The sequence below is a fragment of the Kwoniella shandongensis genome, chromosome 11 (genome assembly GCF_008629635.2).
Source record: "Kwoniella shandongensis chromosome 11, complete sequence".
Taxonomy (NCBI): Eukaryota; Fungi; Basidiomycota; class Tremellomycetes; order Tremellales; family Cryptococcaceae; genus Kwoniella; species Kwoniella shandongensis.
Window position 1 is genome coordinate 165,109 of NC_089297.1, and position 18,204 is coordinate 183,312.

An 18,204-nucleotide genomic window follows, 5' to 3' on the forward strand; every position below is an offset into this window, starting at 1 on the left:
ACGATGTACCTGTACTACTACCGGTCGTTGTCCCCCAAAAGCAAACCATTCGGCAGTTGCTCAATTCCCAATGCCGTTGGGAACCGCCGGCAATGGCAACTGTCTCTTACTTTATGCAATTGAAAAAATGGGAAGGGGGTGGTTCCTGGCGGAACGGTAACTCAGCAAGCGATCTCTCCAAGCATCTGATCAGGAGCTCGCAGCACTCAGGACCCCACCTTTTCCATCTCCGTGTCTCCCCATTCCCATCCCAACCTACACCTTCGCTTCGCTACAATAATATACCCCATGTTCATGGATGAGGCAAAATCGTTACCTAACTTCTCGCTAAAGAAAAAAGCTGGAGTGACCCGCGTTTCATCCTGTCTTGCACGGGATTGGACCAAGCTATGACGTCTTTCCTCTTTGAGCCGGATTATTAGGGAAACCGGGGGCCCCTGAGTACCGCAATTACTGTTTAAGGAAATTATTATGTCATGATTGGCCCCACTAGCATCCACCACATGCGCCCCGTCATTCTCGTTGGTCAGGTTGGTTGAATCAAATCCACACATCCCACAATCACTGACTGATTCTCATCCAAAGGGTCCGCACACACTCTCCACTTCTATCATCTTTGCTTTGCTCTTGTTCAACATCTCCCCTTCTCAATCAACAAACTTTGAGCGAAAAGGACAAGGCATTCAGGTCGGAAGGTGAGTGACAACAGAGAGACTGTGCCCAAGGTGGTAGCAAAAGCGAACGACCAAGGCTCTCCAACCTCCCTCGGTTCGGAGTGTGGGGCTTAGGGACGTTGGAATGTTGGGAGAAAGCGGGGTGAGGTATGGGTGTTGGAGACCAGCACTATCAATACTGGTCGACAGCAATCACCCACCTCCTCCTGCTCTTTTTTAGAGGGTGTGGAAGTTGGTCGACAAGGGTTCAGAACCACTCCTTCGGTCGTTGTCATTGCCGTCGGCATAGCCGCTCAAACTCCCTTTGAAACGCTCTCCTCATTCTACAGCCATAGCTAGAGCCGGCGGCTCCCCCATCCTTCAGCTGCCTTTCCTCACATGTCTGCTCTCAAAACCCCTTTGACACAAGGACACAGTGAGCTGACTTTGCCTCGTCTCATCCCTGCCCCAGCTCAACTATTTATCAATACGAAACCCGAGTTAAACCCATTCGCTCGTACTTCATCCTCATCTATAAGCCCTAATTAACCCTCGAGACCTTACAACCAAAGATGCCGCGATCCGTTCACTCCCCCTTGCTCTTCGAGTGTGCGTGGGAAGTAGCCAACAAGGTTGGTGGTATTTACACAGTCATCAAGACAAAGGTCCCCGTGACAGTGAGAGAATACGGTGATAGGTACGTTCAGCTGCAATGTCCTGTTGGCGGTCCAGTGAGATGGACACTGATTGCATCATCCAACTTATAGGGCATGTTTGATCGGTCCCTTGTCATACAAATCTGCTCCTATGGAGGTAGAGTCGGAAGAACCGTAAGTCTCATGTTGCTAGCTTGATCTATGTAGTACAAGCTGACAATCCCTCTCCCGCAGTGAGCCAGGATCTGCTTTCGCTCTCACCATCAAGTCTATGCAGGAGCGAGGTGTCAAGCTCATCTACGGTCGATGGCTTATTGAGGGTGCTCCCAGAGTCTTGCTCTTTGACACTGGATCTTGTTACGACCGGTGAGTAGCTACGTTCGCTCCCTGATGCCTACGGGATAGTTCAGCTGATATTCTGTGTTGTAGAATGGACGAGTGGAAGACGGACCTTTGGAACCTCGCCGGTATCCCTTCCCCTCCTAATGACCACGAGACCAACGAGACTATCGTTTTCGGTTACATGGTCGCCTGGTTCCTCGGAGAGGTGAGCAGCACCTTCCCGCGTTGGAATACGTACACCAGCTAACGATAGGCCTTCATTACAGTTCGCCGCCCGTGAAACTGAAACTGCCATCATCGCCCACTTCCACGAATGGCAAGCCGGTCTCGCCATCCCCTTGTGCCGAAAGCGACATATCGACGTTACCACAATCTTCACCACTCACGCTACCTTGCTCGGTCGATACCTTTGTGCGGGTAGTGTAGACTTTTACAACAACTTGCAATACTTTGATGTAGACCACGAAGCTGGGAAGCGAGGTATCTACCACAGGTGAGCTAACTGCACTGAAAGTACGAGATTGGTCTGATTGTTCGGCAGATACTGTATCGAGAGATCAGCAGCGCACTGTGCGGACGTCTTCACGACCGTCAGTCACATCACAGCCTTCGAGAGTGAACATCTCCTCAAGCGAAAACCTGGTAAGTCTTTGGTGATCTGTTCAAGCGAAAATATTCTGACCGGCTCCCTTGCAGACGGTGTTCTGCCAAACGGTCTCAACGTTAAGAAGTTCGCGGCCATGCACGAGTTCCAGAACTTGCACGTTCAATCAAAGGAGAAGATCAACGATTTCATCAGGGGTCACTTCTACGGACATTACGACTTCGATCTTGAGAACACCATCTACATGTTCACTGCCGGTCGATACGAGTTTAGGAACAAGGGTGTTGACATGTTCATTGAGAGTTTGGCCAGTAAGTTTAACAGCTACTTTCTGGTCGAGGAGCTAGCTAACTCTGCTGCTAGGATTGAACCACCGCTTGCAAAAGATGGGATCGAAGACCACTGTTGTTGCTTTCATTATCATGCCTGCGGCCACCAACTCCTACACAATCGAAGCGCTCAAGGGTCAAGCCGTCACTCAGCAGTTGAAGGAGTGCGTCAACCAGGTTACAGCGAGAATCAGCAAGCGAATCTTCGAGCACGCAGCGAGGTACTCTGGGTGAGTGAAGAAGTACATCGAGTGCCTGAATGCTGCTGACCTGGTAACAGCGAGCACGGAACCGAGGTGCCCAACGCCGAGGACTTGTTGTCCAGCGAGGACAAGATCTTGCTCAAGCGACGAGTCTTTGCTCTCAAGCGAAACTCACTCCCCCCAGTTGTTACTCACAACATGGCCGACGACGCTAGCGACCCCATCCTCAACCAGATCCGACGAGTTCAGCTCTTCAACCGACCTCAGGACAGGGTCAAGGTCATCTTCCACCCAGAGTTCTTGAACTCGAACAACCCTATCTTGGGTCTTGATTACGAGGAGTTTGTGCGAGGTTGTCACTTGGGTGTCTTCCCCAGTTACTGTAAGCGTGGCTCAGTCTGCCTGGAAAACATGTTCTAATGACTTCTTGCAGACGAGCCTTTCGGCTACACTCCCGCTGAGTGTACTGTCATGGGTATCCCCAATGTGACCACCAACTTGTCTGGTTTCGGTTGTTTCATGGAGGACCTTCTCGAAACCCCCGACGTGAGTGATGAGCATCAGATGAGCTGCTTGTTTGCACGAGGTGCTTATGGAATCTTAGGACTATGGTTGTTACATTGTCGACCGACGGGGTCAAAGTGTGGACGACTCGGTCAACCAACTCACCAACCAACTCATGAACTTCTCCACCAAGTCTCGACGACAACGTATCAACCAGCGTAACAGAACCGAGCGACTCTCAGAGCTTCTCGACTGGAAGTCTCTCGGTTTGGAATACGTCAAGGCCCGACAACTTGCTCTTCGACGAGCTTACCCCGACTCGTTCGACGACGAGGAGCCCGACTTCACTGGCGTGCAACGTCTCAGCGCTCCTCTCAGTGCTCCTGGCAGTCCTAGGATGAGGACAGGTATGATGACACCTGGTGATTACGCGACCTTGACGGAGGAGATGGAGCATCTTGGTACACAGGATTACATGGGCGCCAAGAGTGAGTCTTTGAGATTTGTGTAACGTGATTCTGACTCAGCTGACCATATCTACGTGTTATAGGCTGGCGAGGAATCAACGACGACGACGATGAGAACCACTACCCCTTCCCTCTTGTCATGAAGCCTCGAAACCGATCCGACTCGCTTGCATCAGCTATTTCCGGTACTGCTACACCTTCTGGTGGCAGAAAGTTGTCTGAGAAGGATTTGGCCCAAGCCGACGAGGCATTGAGTAGTATGAACGGGAACAGGAATGGCTTGAACGGTCATTAAACCGACGTGAGCTAATGGAAAGCGGGGAGGGGCTTGTTTTGCATAATTGTTTTGGTCAGTTTTAGTGACTAGCAAAGGAAAGTTTGGCGTTCGATTCTTAAACATTTCCCATCTATGAGTCTCTAAAAATAAAATGAACTAGTAGTGTAGTCGGCAAGGGTACAGATAATGGGGACATGTATTTCGTTGCTCGAAACCTGCAATGAGATGGATGCACGAAAAGCATAGGTGGAAGGCCGGGGATGGGCTATTGACGACTGCTTATCCACCCAATCAGTCAGCTTTACTACAGTATGCATACCCCGGCTGCGGATGTAAGCGGACCCGAGGGAAACGCACGGACCGAGGTGATTGATTGAGAATGTTTGATTAGTCAGGCACAAAGCTCGGTGGTGTGAACTTCCATCCAGGTCAATGACCGAGGTTTCCAATTATGGACAGGGGCGCGCACATGATAGGGTTATAAGGATTGGCTTGGCTTGGCTTCCTCGCTGTTTGAGGAGGGGTGGAGGGTGGAGGGGTGGATGGTCAAAAGCGGGCATGCTCATCCGTGTGGATGACAGAGATCTACCACTCGGTGTTGTGTGTTCGATCACCTCGGCGTTGGGTACAATTAGTAAAGTAGATTAATCTAAGCCGAGCAAGACTGACTGGTTTATAACATCATTCGTTCGCTACAGATTCTCGAGCTACTTGACATGTATGTCGTTCGTTACCAACGGATCACAGAGTCTTAGTCATCTAACATAGTCCCACCGGTCTCCCCATCTGGATATAAAAAGAACACACCGACCGCAGCGGATCACATCTTTCATCTGACGATCAGTATACTTCGGAGAGCGAAGGACAACGACAATCAGATGTCAAACACACAAGAATCACCCTCATTATCATCCACAATGACAGCAACTTCGAACGGTGATCATACCAACAACGCTGGTCTTCCCGTTAACGGCGGACCTAGTACATCCGAGTCATACGCGCCGAATGAGAAGACAGCGACTGCAACAGAACCTCAGAATGGGGTAACGGAACTTGGATCGAAACCTGGATCCGGACCAGGAGCTGGAGCTGGAGCTGGACCAGCAACCGGGGGACCTTCAGCTGCGGAACAAGGGGGAAAGAAACCTCAATTACAGAAATTCAGCTATAGTTGTGAGTTATCGACGACCGCTCCGTCGTCATACGGTCCGCTTTCTCGTATACTATAGTGACAACGCCAGACTGACTGATTTGTTGTTCGTTCGTTCGTGCAGTCTTCTCACCTGAGATCAAACATCTTCGAGGGATAGCTATCAAGATCTTGGGTATGACAATGGTCATTATGACCATTATCATTTGGGCATGTTTACCAGTCTACTGGGGTTCCCGTGAGTTGACTTCCTCTCGCCAAAACAACAAAACCATATTTGGTAATGAAGACTTACGTGATTCTCCATTACCCGCGCCGCGATAACAGTTTGGAAGGCGAACAAATATACGAACAAGCTTACGGTCAGAGTAATCGATAGAGATGGTGGTGAGGTCGGTTCTGTCGTGACTCAAGGTCTGGTAAGTGTCTCTAATCATTACATCGTCTCCAGGTGACGTTGTCTTGCCTTGTTTCTTTGTATGTTCGATTTTTGACTGACCGCGCGTACAGCTCGCCCAAACCAACTTGAAATACTTCATCACTTCACCCTCCGAATTCCCCACCGCTGCGGATGTCGAACACAATATCGTACAAGAAGGCGCCTGGGGAGCAATCATCATCAACGCAGGAGCGACGGCCTTGCTGAACACCGCCAGACAGATCGGTAATTCATCATACAACGGAACGTCTGCCATCGAAGTAGTTTATGCTCAAGCTCGAAATGAGAATGCGGTCGGAAACTATTTGGCGCCGTATATGCAAGGTGCTTTGAACCAGATCCTCAGTCGATATAATGCTCAATCAGTCGCACAATAGTAAGTGAACAAAAAAAAACCTTTTCAATTTTCAGTCAGCTGAGAGTGTGGTATGATTGTAGTCTTGGTGCCAATGCGAACAACGCAACAGCCATCAACCTCCTTGTCACAGCTCCAACCACAATCAACAACGGTATCTACTACACGGTCAACAATCTAAGACCGTACAACCAACCCGTCGCTGCGGCTATCACACTTGTCGGATTGATTTACCTGCTTATTCTCAGTTTCATCATCACGATGACCAACAACGCCGTTCGAGAAATCATGTGAGTGCGGCGGAACCAGTAAACACTGTAGAACGAGATCGTAGCTGATGATGCGTGCCGACTTATTAGTGGTCCATTCATGACGACGAGATCCTATTTGATCTACAGGATCGCCGCTCCTCTCATCTGTTACTTACCCATCTCATTCGTATTCACCATGATCTCACTACCTTTCAAAATTCACTTCGGGGCACATTTCACCTACGCCGGCGGATTCTTCCTCTGGTGGTTCTCGAGTTATCTCGGTATGGCAGCCCTAGGTCTCAGTACCGAATTCGCTATCACGATTATGGGACCGAGATTTATCGCATTCTTCTTGATTCCACTCATTATCGTCAACGTCTCGTAAGTCTGCTTCGGTTTTGCTATTCTACACAAAAGGAGAGAACAAAGACTGACAGTGATATATGGTTGTGATTTTGCAGTGTCGCAGCTTTGCCACATGAATTGCAACCGTGGATATACAGATATGGTGCCGCTATGCCATTCTACAACTGTGGTCGTATCATCCGAACTGTAAGTGGTAGCGCCAGCACCAGCACTGGTCCCAAGTACCGAGTGCCCAGGTTGACGTTTTGTTTTTCGTTCCTATCTTGCAGATCATTTTTGATACAAAGAACGAAATTGGAAAGAATATCGGTATCTTACTCGGATGGATCGGTGTCAATATCATCACTGTCTCAGCGGCGACTTGGTGGTTCAGACGACATGCTGTGAATCAACATAATAAGGAAGTGGGGGAGAACGAGATGGATAGTAACGACGAGTGATTCAGCAGCGAAAGTAGAGCTCCTTGCCATTTGAGCTTAAACCCCCCTTCCGAAGGAGATGGCGGTGGTCGAGGTGGTGGGGGAGGTGAACGGAGAAGAAAGAGGGAGAAGAGAAGTGCGGAGCAGACCAGAGCAGAGCACAGATTACCTTGATTGCTTTTCTTCTTGTATACTGCAGTACGAGTATTTCGTAACAAAGCTTATAGATGCGGTTAAATCTAATTGGAATGTCAAATACAGTATATAATGCAAGCATAATTTAGTAATCCGACCCAGCTCAGTTAACTCTGTGCGATTCGTCTAAAGGTAGTATTTCGTACAGCTCCCGAAGCGGACTGAGCACAATCTGGTTGAGCGGATATACAGGAGCGACTTTCAGAGTCTTTGGAAGCTGGAAAATGTACCAGCAGCTCTGTCAGATCAGCTTACTCCTGCGCGATTTCATAATCTCAAAAGTAGACTGAACATCATCCATGTTGAAAACAGATATGTATTCCTATATTCATTACTCGATACAATAATTACAACTACCCGTACCGTACCGTACACCCTAAATGAGTCCAACCGATAACCCTTCCATCTTTTTCTAACTACCATACAGTACCTCTCCGCCGCCTATTGTAAGAAACCAGATTGTTTCCATTGTTTGACCCATCTAGCTACTAAATCGGGGTTGATCTTGTCCACTTCAGATTTCATCGTAGGAGAAGCAGATTCGACTCGGTCGACATTGAATTCTTGGAATGGTCTCTCATCCTTGTTTCCAATACGATTTTGGTAAAAGTTCTAGTGAATGGAACAAAATCATCAGTCAATATACGATTATATTTCACTTTGGAGCGTCGGTGGTATACTCACAAGAAGCTTGTAGGTTGGGTTAACTGTGACGTCCGGATCTGACCTCGCCAAGTTCTCAAGCCATGTCGTTCTGTCCACTACGTCAAATTTGAGTCCACCAGCTTTGAGACCGGCGAGAATATCGCCCCATGCGGAGATGTGGGCGTTGACGATGTGGTAGACGGAAGATGTGGAAGGTGATGCAGAACCAGATGTGGAAGTGACGACTTCGACGATGGCGGAAGCAGCTTGGTTCACGGGAAGCCATGATGGTTTCTGCAGAACGCAAAGAGATCAAGTCAGCAATGAACAACGTGGAAGATGCACATCCACGCCGCACTCACCTCTTCCAACATGGGGAGAGTACCAGTAGTGTTGGCAGCTCGGAACATCAAAGGCCAAGCTTCTGTCTCGTTCCATACACCACTGCAAGCGATCCTTTTGTTAGCTACTCGCTCGGCTGGTCAGGTATGTATCACTAAACTCACGCCTCGGTATCACCGACTAATTGACCGATTCTCAGAACAGCCGCTCTCGCCGCGGTCTCCTTGCCAGCTCGCTCGATAATCTTCTCCACAACCCATTTACTCCTTCCGTAACCCATACCACCGGCGGTGACGGGACTATCAGAGAAGGCTTCATAGACGACAGGGTCAGGTCGACCTTGAACGGTACCGACAGAAGAAGAGAAGAAGAATGCAGGTTTGACCTTTTTGGGAGACTTGAGGGTCAGGTTGATCAAGTTGACGGCACCACCGATGTGCTCGTCGAACGAGTTGATGGAAAGGACAAAGTTGACAGGCCAGGCGTTGTGGATCACAGCGGTAGCTTGAAGTCGGAGCAAGTCGTATTGCTCAGCAGCAAGTCCAAGATCGGGCTTGTTGACATCGGAAGCGAAAGAGATGATCTTGGCTTGGGCCTCAGGAGACAGGTTACGAAGTCGTTGAGCAAGCGAGTCCTGGACACGTTTCAAAGAATCTTCGTGAGATTTGGCTCGAGAAAGACAGATGACCTTGGCAACATCCGGTCGTCGAACAAGTTGGTCAAGAATGTGGGCTCCGAGGGAACCAGTCGCACCTGTGAGGACGACCACTTCACCCGAGTGACCGTTGATCTGAGCATTGGCGGGACCGGCAGATTCAGAGTCGTCTCGGACAAGTTGCGCAGCGTACTTCTCGACAAACTCAAGCATGGTCTTGTGAGCGACGGCGGGATCGTTACTGGTGTTCTGTCCGGATTTGATGGCAAGGAGATGGTCGGCCAATTGCGAGATGGAAGGGTGCTCGTAGACGATGTTCTGACCAAGCTTGACATTCTCACCGAGCTCGAGAGACTTGGTGATGACGTTTCTGACTCGGGTGGCCTGGAGCGAGTCGACACCGTAGGCGAAGAGATCAGTGGAGGGAGCAAGACCAGTGGATGCCTTCTCGCCAAGAGCCGTGAGAATGGTCTCGGTGAGGAAAGCCTCCATCTCTGGTTTGGAGGTGATGTCCTTCTTGGGCTCGCCGGTACCCTTCTCGAATCGGTCGTAGATCGCATCGATCAAAGCGGCGAACTTCTTGTAACAAGCAGGTCGAAGAATGGACATCTTGGTAGCCTGTATAGCATAGACGGTCAGCTACCAGCGATCCGCATCAGAACCAAAGGAGCTACTTACAACCGGGATCTCAGTACCGTAAGGGATGATGTCAACCATCTCAGGGAGGATACGAGAGTGGGTGGGAGCCGCAGCGTTGGCCTCGGCAATAACAGGCCAGATAGCATCGATGAAAGCCTTCTTGTCTTTGCTGAGATCCGCACCTTGCTCGGAGGGCAGAATGAGAGCACCGACTTGGGGTTTACCGTCACCGAAGACGATACACTCGGCCACAAGGGGAGAGTTACCTCGCTACGGAAGTGGATTAGCACCAAGTCATACCGAACGGTCAACAGACTACTCACGATAGCAAGCTCAATAGGAACTGGGTTGGTCTTCTCACCCAAGGTCTGGGTAAGGGTGTCGTCCAATCGACCAATGTACTTGAACCATGTCTTGTGCTCAGGGTGTCGGAGGACCAAATCCTTGGTGCAGTAAGCACCGTCATCTCGGTTGCTCATGATCTTCGCAGGCCATCCGTCCTTGACAACGACTTCGAAGGTGTCGGAACCTTGAGGGATGAGCTCAAGGTAGTCGGCGATAGGACCTTCTGCTCTGAGCCAGTTCCATCCCTTGTCGTTTGCATAGTCGGATCGTCGAGAGGTCAACAGAGCACCGGTCTCAGTTGTACCGTAGAAGGAGATAAGGTTGACACCAGCTTGAACGAGTCGATCACCCAAGTCATCCGGCACAGCAGCACCAGCGAACGAGACCGCCTCAAACTTGGCAAGTGTCTCGACACCCTCCTCTGTCTCTCCCAGCAGCTTGAGAACGTAAGGGACGGCGAAATGTTGGACTGGGGGTGTGGGCGATTTTCGGATGATTCGACAGATGTTTGCGGAAGTGAGGGGAAGGTTGGGAGGCATGAGTGTGAAGGTCTTTCCGTGGTAGAAACATCGGAAGCTAAGTAATGGGGTCAGTACCAGTCAAGCGATGGTTGCAAAGTCGACTTACATGGAGAAGTGACCGAAGCCATGGAAGAGAGGAAGCGCTGAGAAACCAGTCTTTGGTAGTGATTGGGCGGCATTCGCGAGTAATCCGTAGTGTGAGATAAAGACTGGTTTAGGGAAACCGGTTGAACCGGAAGAGTGCAAGACGACACACGTACGCTGCGCTTCTTGTTGAGGAGTGAGTCGAGGTGGGAAGGCAGGGATCTTGGCGTCACGAACGCCTCCAGGACCCCAGAGAGGGTACCGTGTCTCAGGAATGATCTACGCGAAACATATCAGCAACAAATTTGCTTGGGCAAGTTCATAAAATGGCTCACTTCTAATTGCACACCCTCCTTTTTCAGCATCGCCTGAGCATCCTGAGCAACCTTCTCAAACTTGCTCCCGTATATCAGATACGCTGATTTCGTAGCTTTGCAAAGATGCGCCACAGCTGCTGTGGAGTTGTTGACGGAGAGAAGAAGAGACGCTAATCCGAGCTTGGCGAGTGCGATCTCGAGCAAGGTCTCGTCGATGGCGGTGGAAGTCAGGACAGCGATGATGCGTTCGGGAGGGATCTCGCCCTGTGCGACTTTGGGCTGGATGTCAAGGGCAGCGTAGTGAGCTGCTAATCTGTCAACTGCTCGGCCGATATCCGAGAAGCTGTATATATAGTCAGATCAAGTTTAAAAACACCAATACGAGTGAAAACTGCTCACGTGAGTGTTTGGAGCTCTTCGCCAAACTCGGCAGCACCGGTGTGTACTGCTGGGACGTCTCCTTGAGTCTCTATTGGGGGACGGGGCCCGTCAGTAACCCATCTAAAGTGACTTTCTGATTGCTCAAGAATTCACTTACCAGCTCTCAGAGCGATGAGCTCTGTGATGGACTGGGCAACAAAGGCTGGGGCGGGCATGTTGTAGTGGTCGTACGCTCTGTCAAGTCTGTGAGTGAGAGCGAGTGTCAAGTTATGTTGTTGAAAAGCTTAAGACGAAATTGTGTCCAAGTTGATCACCTGTCAGGACTATATTTAAAGTAGGCTCTGCATCAGGTGGATACTGTATGGATACTGAATCCACCTGACATCGAGTGCCCCATACAAATGACGAGTGGATGTTGATGAAACGGGATGGATCTAATCGTGACGTTATTTGATTGGCCGAGTTTATCTCGTAATGATTACGTATTATCTTTAGATAAACCCCGGATCACCCCCATCCACCGGTTAAATGATTCCAGTGGATATTCACCTTGTTAGCGTGATTAACCGCGTTCCCCCGGTCCGGGGTGGATAACACTTCTAGAAACACCAGTATCCATCTTGAGATAATAATGGGAACAGTACGCTAGTTGAGATATTGCCGAGCCCACTGTGTGAGTATTTTTACCACTCCTACCTTTTACCCTATTCCGCCACCTTGCGTTACTTACTGTTACTATTACTGATTCCCACGTTGTTCTCACGGTTCAAGTTATATTGAGTTCTGCAACGTCTTCCTCTCCTTTCCTGCTGTGATCTGGGTTTACCCCGCTCTAGTGCCCCGGTAAATTCAGGGTACTACCGCCGGACCGTATGGGCCACCAGGTGACATCAAAGTGGAGCACCTCGTACGTGTCCCTCTTTTCCCCGGGGTAATCGGTGAGCTATCCTGAATGGTATGCTCTTTTATGTCATCGGTCTAGTGGATCAGATTGAAAGATATCCATGTCGAGCATGCGGTTATAAATATCAATTCGCCGTCCTTGGCCAACAAGTTCTTCCCCCTTCCTCAAGCTCAACCAGCTCATCTAATCCAGCTCTTTGTACTTGACACTTCAACGAAAAAAGACATCTTTCCCTTTTGTATTGACATAACAACACCACTTGGTGCTCAGACAAGATGCCACACGGAGGTGACGCAGCAGAGTTCTTCCCTGCCAACCCTGTCTCGAACGTCGAAGACCTCGAGGGTCAAAAGGGTACGACCGAACATGTCGAGAATGCTTCTATCAGCGAAGAGAAGAATACCCCGAGGGACATTCATTACGATGCCCAAGAGGACTTCTCAAAGCCTCGAACTGGTCTTCGAAAGCTTTTGAGACGAAACCCTTCTTTAGACTTCATTCAAGAAGTGGCAGTGGCGAACAGCGAAGAGCTCGATCCCGCCGAGGTCAAGTCTGTGAGTTCTCATCGCACTCCATAGTCAATGTAAGAGTCATGCTGATGGTGCAATCTCCTGTTTTAGGTCGAGAAAAAGCTGTTCTGGCTTATCGTTCCCGCTCTTGCTATCGACTACATGTTCTACTACATTGACAAAACTACTTTGGCCTACGCTGCGGTGAGTGGCACTCGACCTTGTCCCAGTTGATCTTGCGACTTACGCTGACGACATTCGCACAGCTCTTCGACTTCAAGAAAGATCTTCATCTCAAGGGTAGTGACTACAACAACCTTTCATCCATCTTCTACGTTGGTTGGGTTGTTTGGGCTATTCCCGGTAACTTGCTTCTCGCCAAATTCCCTCTCGCCAAGTATCTCGCCATCAATGTAAGCAGCCGAAGTTTGCGACACTTGCTAGTGGCTGCGCGCTGACTCGTGCCACTCAGATTTTCCTTTGGGGTGTCTTCCTTATGGTCCAGGCATCTTCTAAGGACTACGGAGACATGGTCGCATTCCGATTCGTTTCAGGAATGTTCGAGGCTGTTGCCGATCCTTGTTTCGTCGCTATGACCAGTATGTGGTTCACCCGAAAGCAGCAACCCACTATCATCGGTTACTGGTACACTTTCAACGGTGTTGGTATTGCTATCGGTGGTCTCTTCGGTTACGCAATCGGAAACATCAAGGGAAACCTTCAGTCTTGGAGATACGAGTTCTTGATCATCGGGTAAGTCTGCAGGGCCACCTACCAGGATTGCAAATCGCTTACACCCATCCTTTTCATATAGTGCTCTCTGCTCTGGATGGGCCATCTTCATGGGAATCGTGCTTCCCGACTCTCCCCACACTGCTAAGTGGCTCACTCGACGACAAGCTGTTATCACCATGTCCCGAAAGCGATATGATCACCACACCGTTGAGAAGCGACAACTCAAATGGGACCAGGTCTGGGAGACCGTCAAGGACCCCAAAACTTACCTCTACTTTGCGCTCGGTTTCTTCGCCAACGTCCCCAACGGAGCCACTTCCAATTTCGGTACTCTTGTTGTCAAGGGATTCGGATTTAGCACCTTGAACGTCACCCTCCTGCAGATTCCATACGGTACCTTCATCGCCCTCATGATTCTTGCCGCCATCTACGTCAACCACAGGACTCATTACCTCAACGTCCGAACCTACCTCATGGCTGGTGTCACTGTTCTTACCGTTATCGGTTTCGCCTTGATGGCTTTCACCAAGGGCATCGCTCCTCGACTCATCGGTTACTACCTCACTGGTTCGTCCAACGCTGTCTTCGTCCTCGCCTTGTCCTTGGTTTCTGGTAACGTCGGTGGTACCACCAAGAAGGTTCTTGCTTCCGCTGCTATTTTCCTCGGTGTTGCCGTCGGCAATATCGTCGGTCCTTACTCTTTCTTGGCCTCTGAAGCGCCCGTCTACCGAACCGGTATCATTGTCTGCATGGCCTCCCGATCCGCCGAGATTGTCGTTATTCTTCTCCTGCGAATCTGCTTCGTTCTCCCCAACAGACTAAGGGACAAGAAGTTTGCCGACGGTGACGAGCGATACGACCCCAACGTCCAGGAGTTCAACGACCTTACCGACAAGCAAAACTTGCACTTCCGTTATGTCTGTGAGTACATCTCCCGCTATTGTCCTGTGTACATACATAGGAATCATTTGGCTGACTGTTTGTTGTCCCTTTCTTTCCAGCGTAAATGTGTCGAAAAGGGTTGTACTTCTCATTATCTATTGTCATCTATTGTTCAAACGGAGTTACGTTTTCGGATGTCTTTCAACGGTTATGAGGGTTTGGGGACTGTGTAGGTGAATAGGAGAAGAAGAAAATGAGAAGAAAAGGAGTTCAAGATGTATTCATGTACAGTTATTACAATATATGCACTCGATTATCGCAACACAATTGATGTCATTTACATGTCTAGGTGTTGCCACTCCTGAAGTCCTTGAAATACAGTACGAGTAGCGTAATATCTTCTTCGAGGAACTTATGCAACCAAGATTGTTTGTAATAAACGTGCTAAAGTGTCTTGTCACGGATTTACTGTAAGACTATCCGCATAAAATTAGGCATCTGAGATCTTCCAAAACAGTAGTGTCGAAAGATATAGTGTACGCTATAACTCGCAGGGAAACCTCACAGCGAGTCTCAAGGTAGAGCTTTGGTAACGCGACACTTGAGGACGGGATGAGCAGCGCCACAAAGTCCGGGGACGTCCTTTGTGTGTTTTTTGACTTGTGTGTGGCGCCACTCTAATGGATCGGATCGAGCAACGACACGAGGTGTATTTTTGAGTGTACATTCTGCGTTTCAGGTATATATAGCTTCGGCGATAAGAGCACATTGCACAGATGCACGGACGTCTTACCAGAACAGTTTGCGATTACGATTACGATGTCCGATATCCGATACGCGTATACGTACTGTACGGCCGAAAAATACGGATAGTCGACCCAAAATGCCTGTCCTCACGTACACATCGAAATGTATTCAGGCCGAGTGATCGAATGACATATCCTTTAGATTGCCCATCCAACTTGTACCAAAAGCATTTCTCAAAGGGCGCCTTTGTACATCTTACCTACCTTCAATGAAAAGCGCAGTCGCAGTCACAGGAGGTAGATGTGTTCCAGAAACGGGATTGTGATTGGGGATGTCAAAGGCATGCCGGGAAGGGACGTGATAAAGTGGAGTGGTGGAAGAAAGGGTTCGACCGGGAGGGTGTGCTGGAGTGATTGGGCTGGTGTGATTGGTGTACTGGGTAGCGCAAGGTAGGTCCATGTATATTTATCTCCTCTAGGAAGGAGATGTTCGCGTTCGTTCTCAACAATTCGCCTGCGTTGATTTTAGTTCATCTCGCGTCGTTGCATTGCATATCGTACACTGTAGCCTGTCGATCGACTGTTATATCTCGAACGTCTCAGTATCATGTCCAACACGAACGCTACAAACGCGACACTAGTCACGGTCCTCTCTACAGTGGTACGTACGGTCTCTTGCATGCAATCTGTCTCACTAGCCAGCCGCTCAACAATCCACATTCTGTGCTATTATCCTCTCCCAAACACACCATCTCGCGTAGATGCAACGCTGACGTTCAGACTGACAGGGACTGGCTTTTTGCTTTCATCACGCATACAGATTCGATGGGTGTAAATGTTTGATCCCGAAGCGAAAGGAATGGTTCAGAGTACTTCTGACCGTGAGTCTGACACGTCCCAAATTCCCCAGAAACTGGATCTGATCTTGTTTCGTCCGTGTGTGCTCCACAGTGGTTGCTCCAAGGCTGTGGTTTTGGAATGGCGATATTCGGCGCGGGATCAGCGTGTCAGTCTACTTTCTGTCCTTTCTGTTCCCAAATTGTACAGCGTCTGATGTTACTGTGTTCAACGTCTACTGAAATAGGGCTCAAATATCACCTCGGATGGACCTACGTACCGGGAGTCGGAGCGATACCGTACCCTGCACAGATGTACAGTGAACATTGGAAAGTGTACACCTATCCATTCACCGTCTTTATCATCAGTGAGCAACACAACCATCCTTTACATGTCTACTTGACGCTGACTCGGTTATACTGTATCATAGTTGCATACTCGTTACAACTAAGTCTCACTACCGAAGAAGGTCTTTATTGGTTCACTCTGATGAGAGCCGTCCGATCACCCAAATCAGCAAAGGGCTTTATGAACTCGCGATTGTTCTGGGTCTGGATAATCATCAGTCTCAGCGCGCCTGTCGTGGTGTCCTTGGCAACATGGGTAGGGTTTGATGGTGATTTGGATAATCAATTTGCGCGTTGTGCAGTAACAGGTGGTTCGATCGAATTGGCGTAAGTCGGCACCCTACCGTCAGGACAGATCCAGGTTTCGCAGTGTTATCGAAACTGATAGGTCGTGATAGGATGATCCTGATGGCTTCCGTTGTGCTGCTAAAGTTTCCTCAGTTCCTGAAAGATGTGGTAAGTACTTCTTTACCCTCGTACTGAATTGAAGGTGAGTCTCACCCTTCTTCTCACGTTCGCAGAAAGCATCTGGAGCGGGACCAGAAGTTCGCGCTCGACTTCACTTTTACCATGGTACGTGCGATTAACGCCCCTTACAACTCCTTCCTCCCCTACCAATCCTTGATCCAGGACAATGGGGACGATAAAGATGGAAAGTTGAGCTGAGTGTGCCCTGATCCGCATCGTTCTTCGTAGAGGTCAACAAAGTCAGAACATTTTTCCGATTGTTGTTCACCAGTACCATCATGATATTGGCCATCGATGGGTTGACCGAGAAAAAAAGGATCAATTTGACTCCTCTTGCTGCGGGTGAGTGTCGTGTCATACCGTGCTATACGACGCCGATACCCTAAGATCTTCGTCAGGGACGCGCTGATTTCGGATATTGGTGTTCCCAGATATCTTGAACCAGATCAGTTATGGATCATTCTTCTTCGTTTGCATCATCTCAATCATGGTGAGTATCGCATCACATCAATGGGAGGCACATTGTGCTGAGGTCAGCTCCGATCCGCCTGGCAGGTATACCTCCCTCGAAACTGGAACCCCGATCCCGCTTCCGCCCAACAAGTCATGGTCGGAGTCGGAAAACAGGCCAGGACCGCCCCTCGCACTCACGCTGGAAGTCACGTACTCATGTCTTTCCTCCGAGAAGGTGGTCAGTGGGATGCAGATGACGATCTGAGATTGAACGCGCCGTCAAATATGGTCGGCGAGTTGTACGATCAGAAAGAAAAAGAGGATGAAGTGGCGGAGGCACCGTTCTTGGATAGGTTGTCGAATAGGTGGGATCAGGATGTCGAGAAAGGTCCAAAGCATATTGCAGATGTATGTCGCGCTGCTCTCACGATACTCGCTTCCAGGCTGACCTTGTGAACTATTGCAGCTCGAGAATTGGACTTCTCCCTTGGGTAAGTGTTTGCCGATAACGATACGCAACCACCACCAGCTGCTTCACCGTTTTGCTGCAGCTGATAAGTCACTGGACGTGTCCCTCCTTCGCAGCTTTCAAAGTCGATGAACCAAAAATCCCCACTCAAATCAAAATTCACATCCAACAAGAACAACAGGTATGTGATGGGAGTGGACGTACCGACTCGATCCAGGAGGAAGAACAACAGGTGTGGTGAGCCGATGAGCAGCTTTGTGGTTGGAGGGGGGGGGGAAGGATTTGCTTTAGACCCATAGAAGTGTTTTGCTGTGAGGGGTGAATATACCGTATAATTGTTTCTTTTCGTTCTGTTTCCAGCTTTCTGCGTGCGATCTTCACTTTGCTTGCTTGCTTGCATTGCATTGTCATTTTACTCGTTGGGATCTACATGGACGATTTGTATGAACCATACTAACTCATATCGGAATGATGCCCGGCGAACTCGGCGCCGATATCTCGTGATTCCCACAAAATCGGTCATCACCGAGATCGCAGATAAGCCGTCTGACGCAGGCGGGATCGTATCGTACTCGTACAATAAAGGGCCGAAAGGTTGATGCGATGATCATGTGAACAGAGATGGGGGAAAACCTCCACCTTGTTCTCGGTCGGTCGATGATCTCATCTAAGTTATGAGGACATCTTGCCGCTCGTTTTTGGTTGACTCGTT

The 18,204-nt window shown here is 49.3% G+C and overlaps 5 protein-coding genes across 5 annotated transcripts; 4 read left to right on the plus strand and 1 right to left on the minus strand.

Annotated features, from left to right (window-relative positions):
* Positions 1–1,225: 1,225 nt before the first annotated feature.
* CI109_105956 (uncharacterized protein) lies at positions 1,226–4,053 on the plus strand (the record flags this gene model as incomplete). Its single annotated transcript, XM_032005153.1, has 12 exons — positions 1,226–1,350; positions 1,421–1,483; positions 1,544–1,675; positions 1,739–1,856; positions 1,918–2,144; positions 2,193–2,293; positions 2,348–2,566; positions 2,619–2,814; positions 2,865–3,169; positions 3,221–3,333; positions 3,392–3,779; positions 3,842–4,053. 12 exons carry the CDS (start codon positions 1,226–1,228, stop codon positions 4,051–4,053), a joined length of 2,199 nt encoding a protein of 732 aa, XP_031860665.1.
* Positions 4,054–4,952: 899 nt separating this feature from the next.
* On the plus strand, positions 4,953–7,039 carry CI109_105957 (uncharacterized protein; the record flags this gene model as incomplete). The annotated part of the gene is made up of 8 exons (XM_032005152.1): positions 4,953–5,208; positions 5,310–5,423; positions 5,513–5,604; positions 5,696–6,000; positions 6,063–6,269; positions 6,339–6,614; positions 6,695–6,785; positions 6,869–7,039. The coding sequence occupies 8 exons, from the start codon at positions 4,953–4,955 to the stop codon at positions 7,037–7,039; spliced, it is 1,512 nt and encodes a 503-aa protein (XP_031860664.1).
* A 615-nt stretch (positions 7,040–7,654) lies between these two features.
* On the minus strand, positions 7,655–11,357 carry CI109_105958 (uncharacterized protein; the record flags this gene model as incomplete). The annotated part of the gene is made up of 10 exons (XM_032005151.1): positions 7,655–7,825; positions 7,898–8,152; positions 8,221–8,302; positions 8,365–9,473; positions 9,534–9,764; positions 9,818–10,415; positions 10,467–10,723; positions 10,780–11,104; positions 11,161–11,230; positions 11,300–11,357. The coding sequence occupies 10 exons, from the start codon at positions 11,355–11,357 to the stop codon at positions 7,655–7,657; spliced, it is 3,156 nt and encodes a 1,051-aa protein (XP_031860663.1).
* Positions 11,358–12,321: 964 nt separating this feature from the next.
* CI109_105959 (uncharacterized protein) lies at positions 12,322–14,296 on the plus strand (the record flags this gene model as incomplete). The annotated part of the gene is made up of 6 exons (XM_032005150.1): positions 12,322–12,600; positions 12,667–12,759; positions 12,822–12,968; positions 13,028–13,308; positions 13,370–14,211; positions 14,292–14,296. 6 exons carry the CDS (start codon positions 12,322–12,324, stop codon positions 14,294–14,296), a joined length of 1,647 nt encoding a protein of 548 aa, XP_031860662.1.
* Positions 14,297–15,525: 1,229 nt separating this feature from the next.
* Positions 15,526–17,733, plus strand: CI109_105960 (uncharacterized protein; the record flags this gene model as incomplete). Its single annotated transcript, XM_032005149.1, has 12 exons — positions 15,526–15,579; positions 15,707–15,799; positions 15,870–15,924; positions 16,003–16,122; positions 16,186–16,429; positions 16,501–16,558; positions 16,624–16,675; positions 16,799–16,912; positions 17,002–17,060; positions 17,126–17,431; positions 17,490–17,514; positions 17,609–17,733. The coding sequence occupies 12 exons, from the start codon at positions 15,526–15,528 to the stop codon at positions 17,731–17,733; spliced, it is 1,305 nt and encodes a 434-aa protein (XP_031860661.1).
* Between the last annotated feature and the right edge of the window lie 471 nt (positions 17,734–18,204).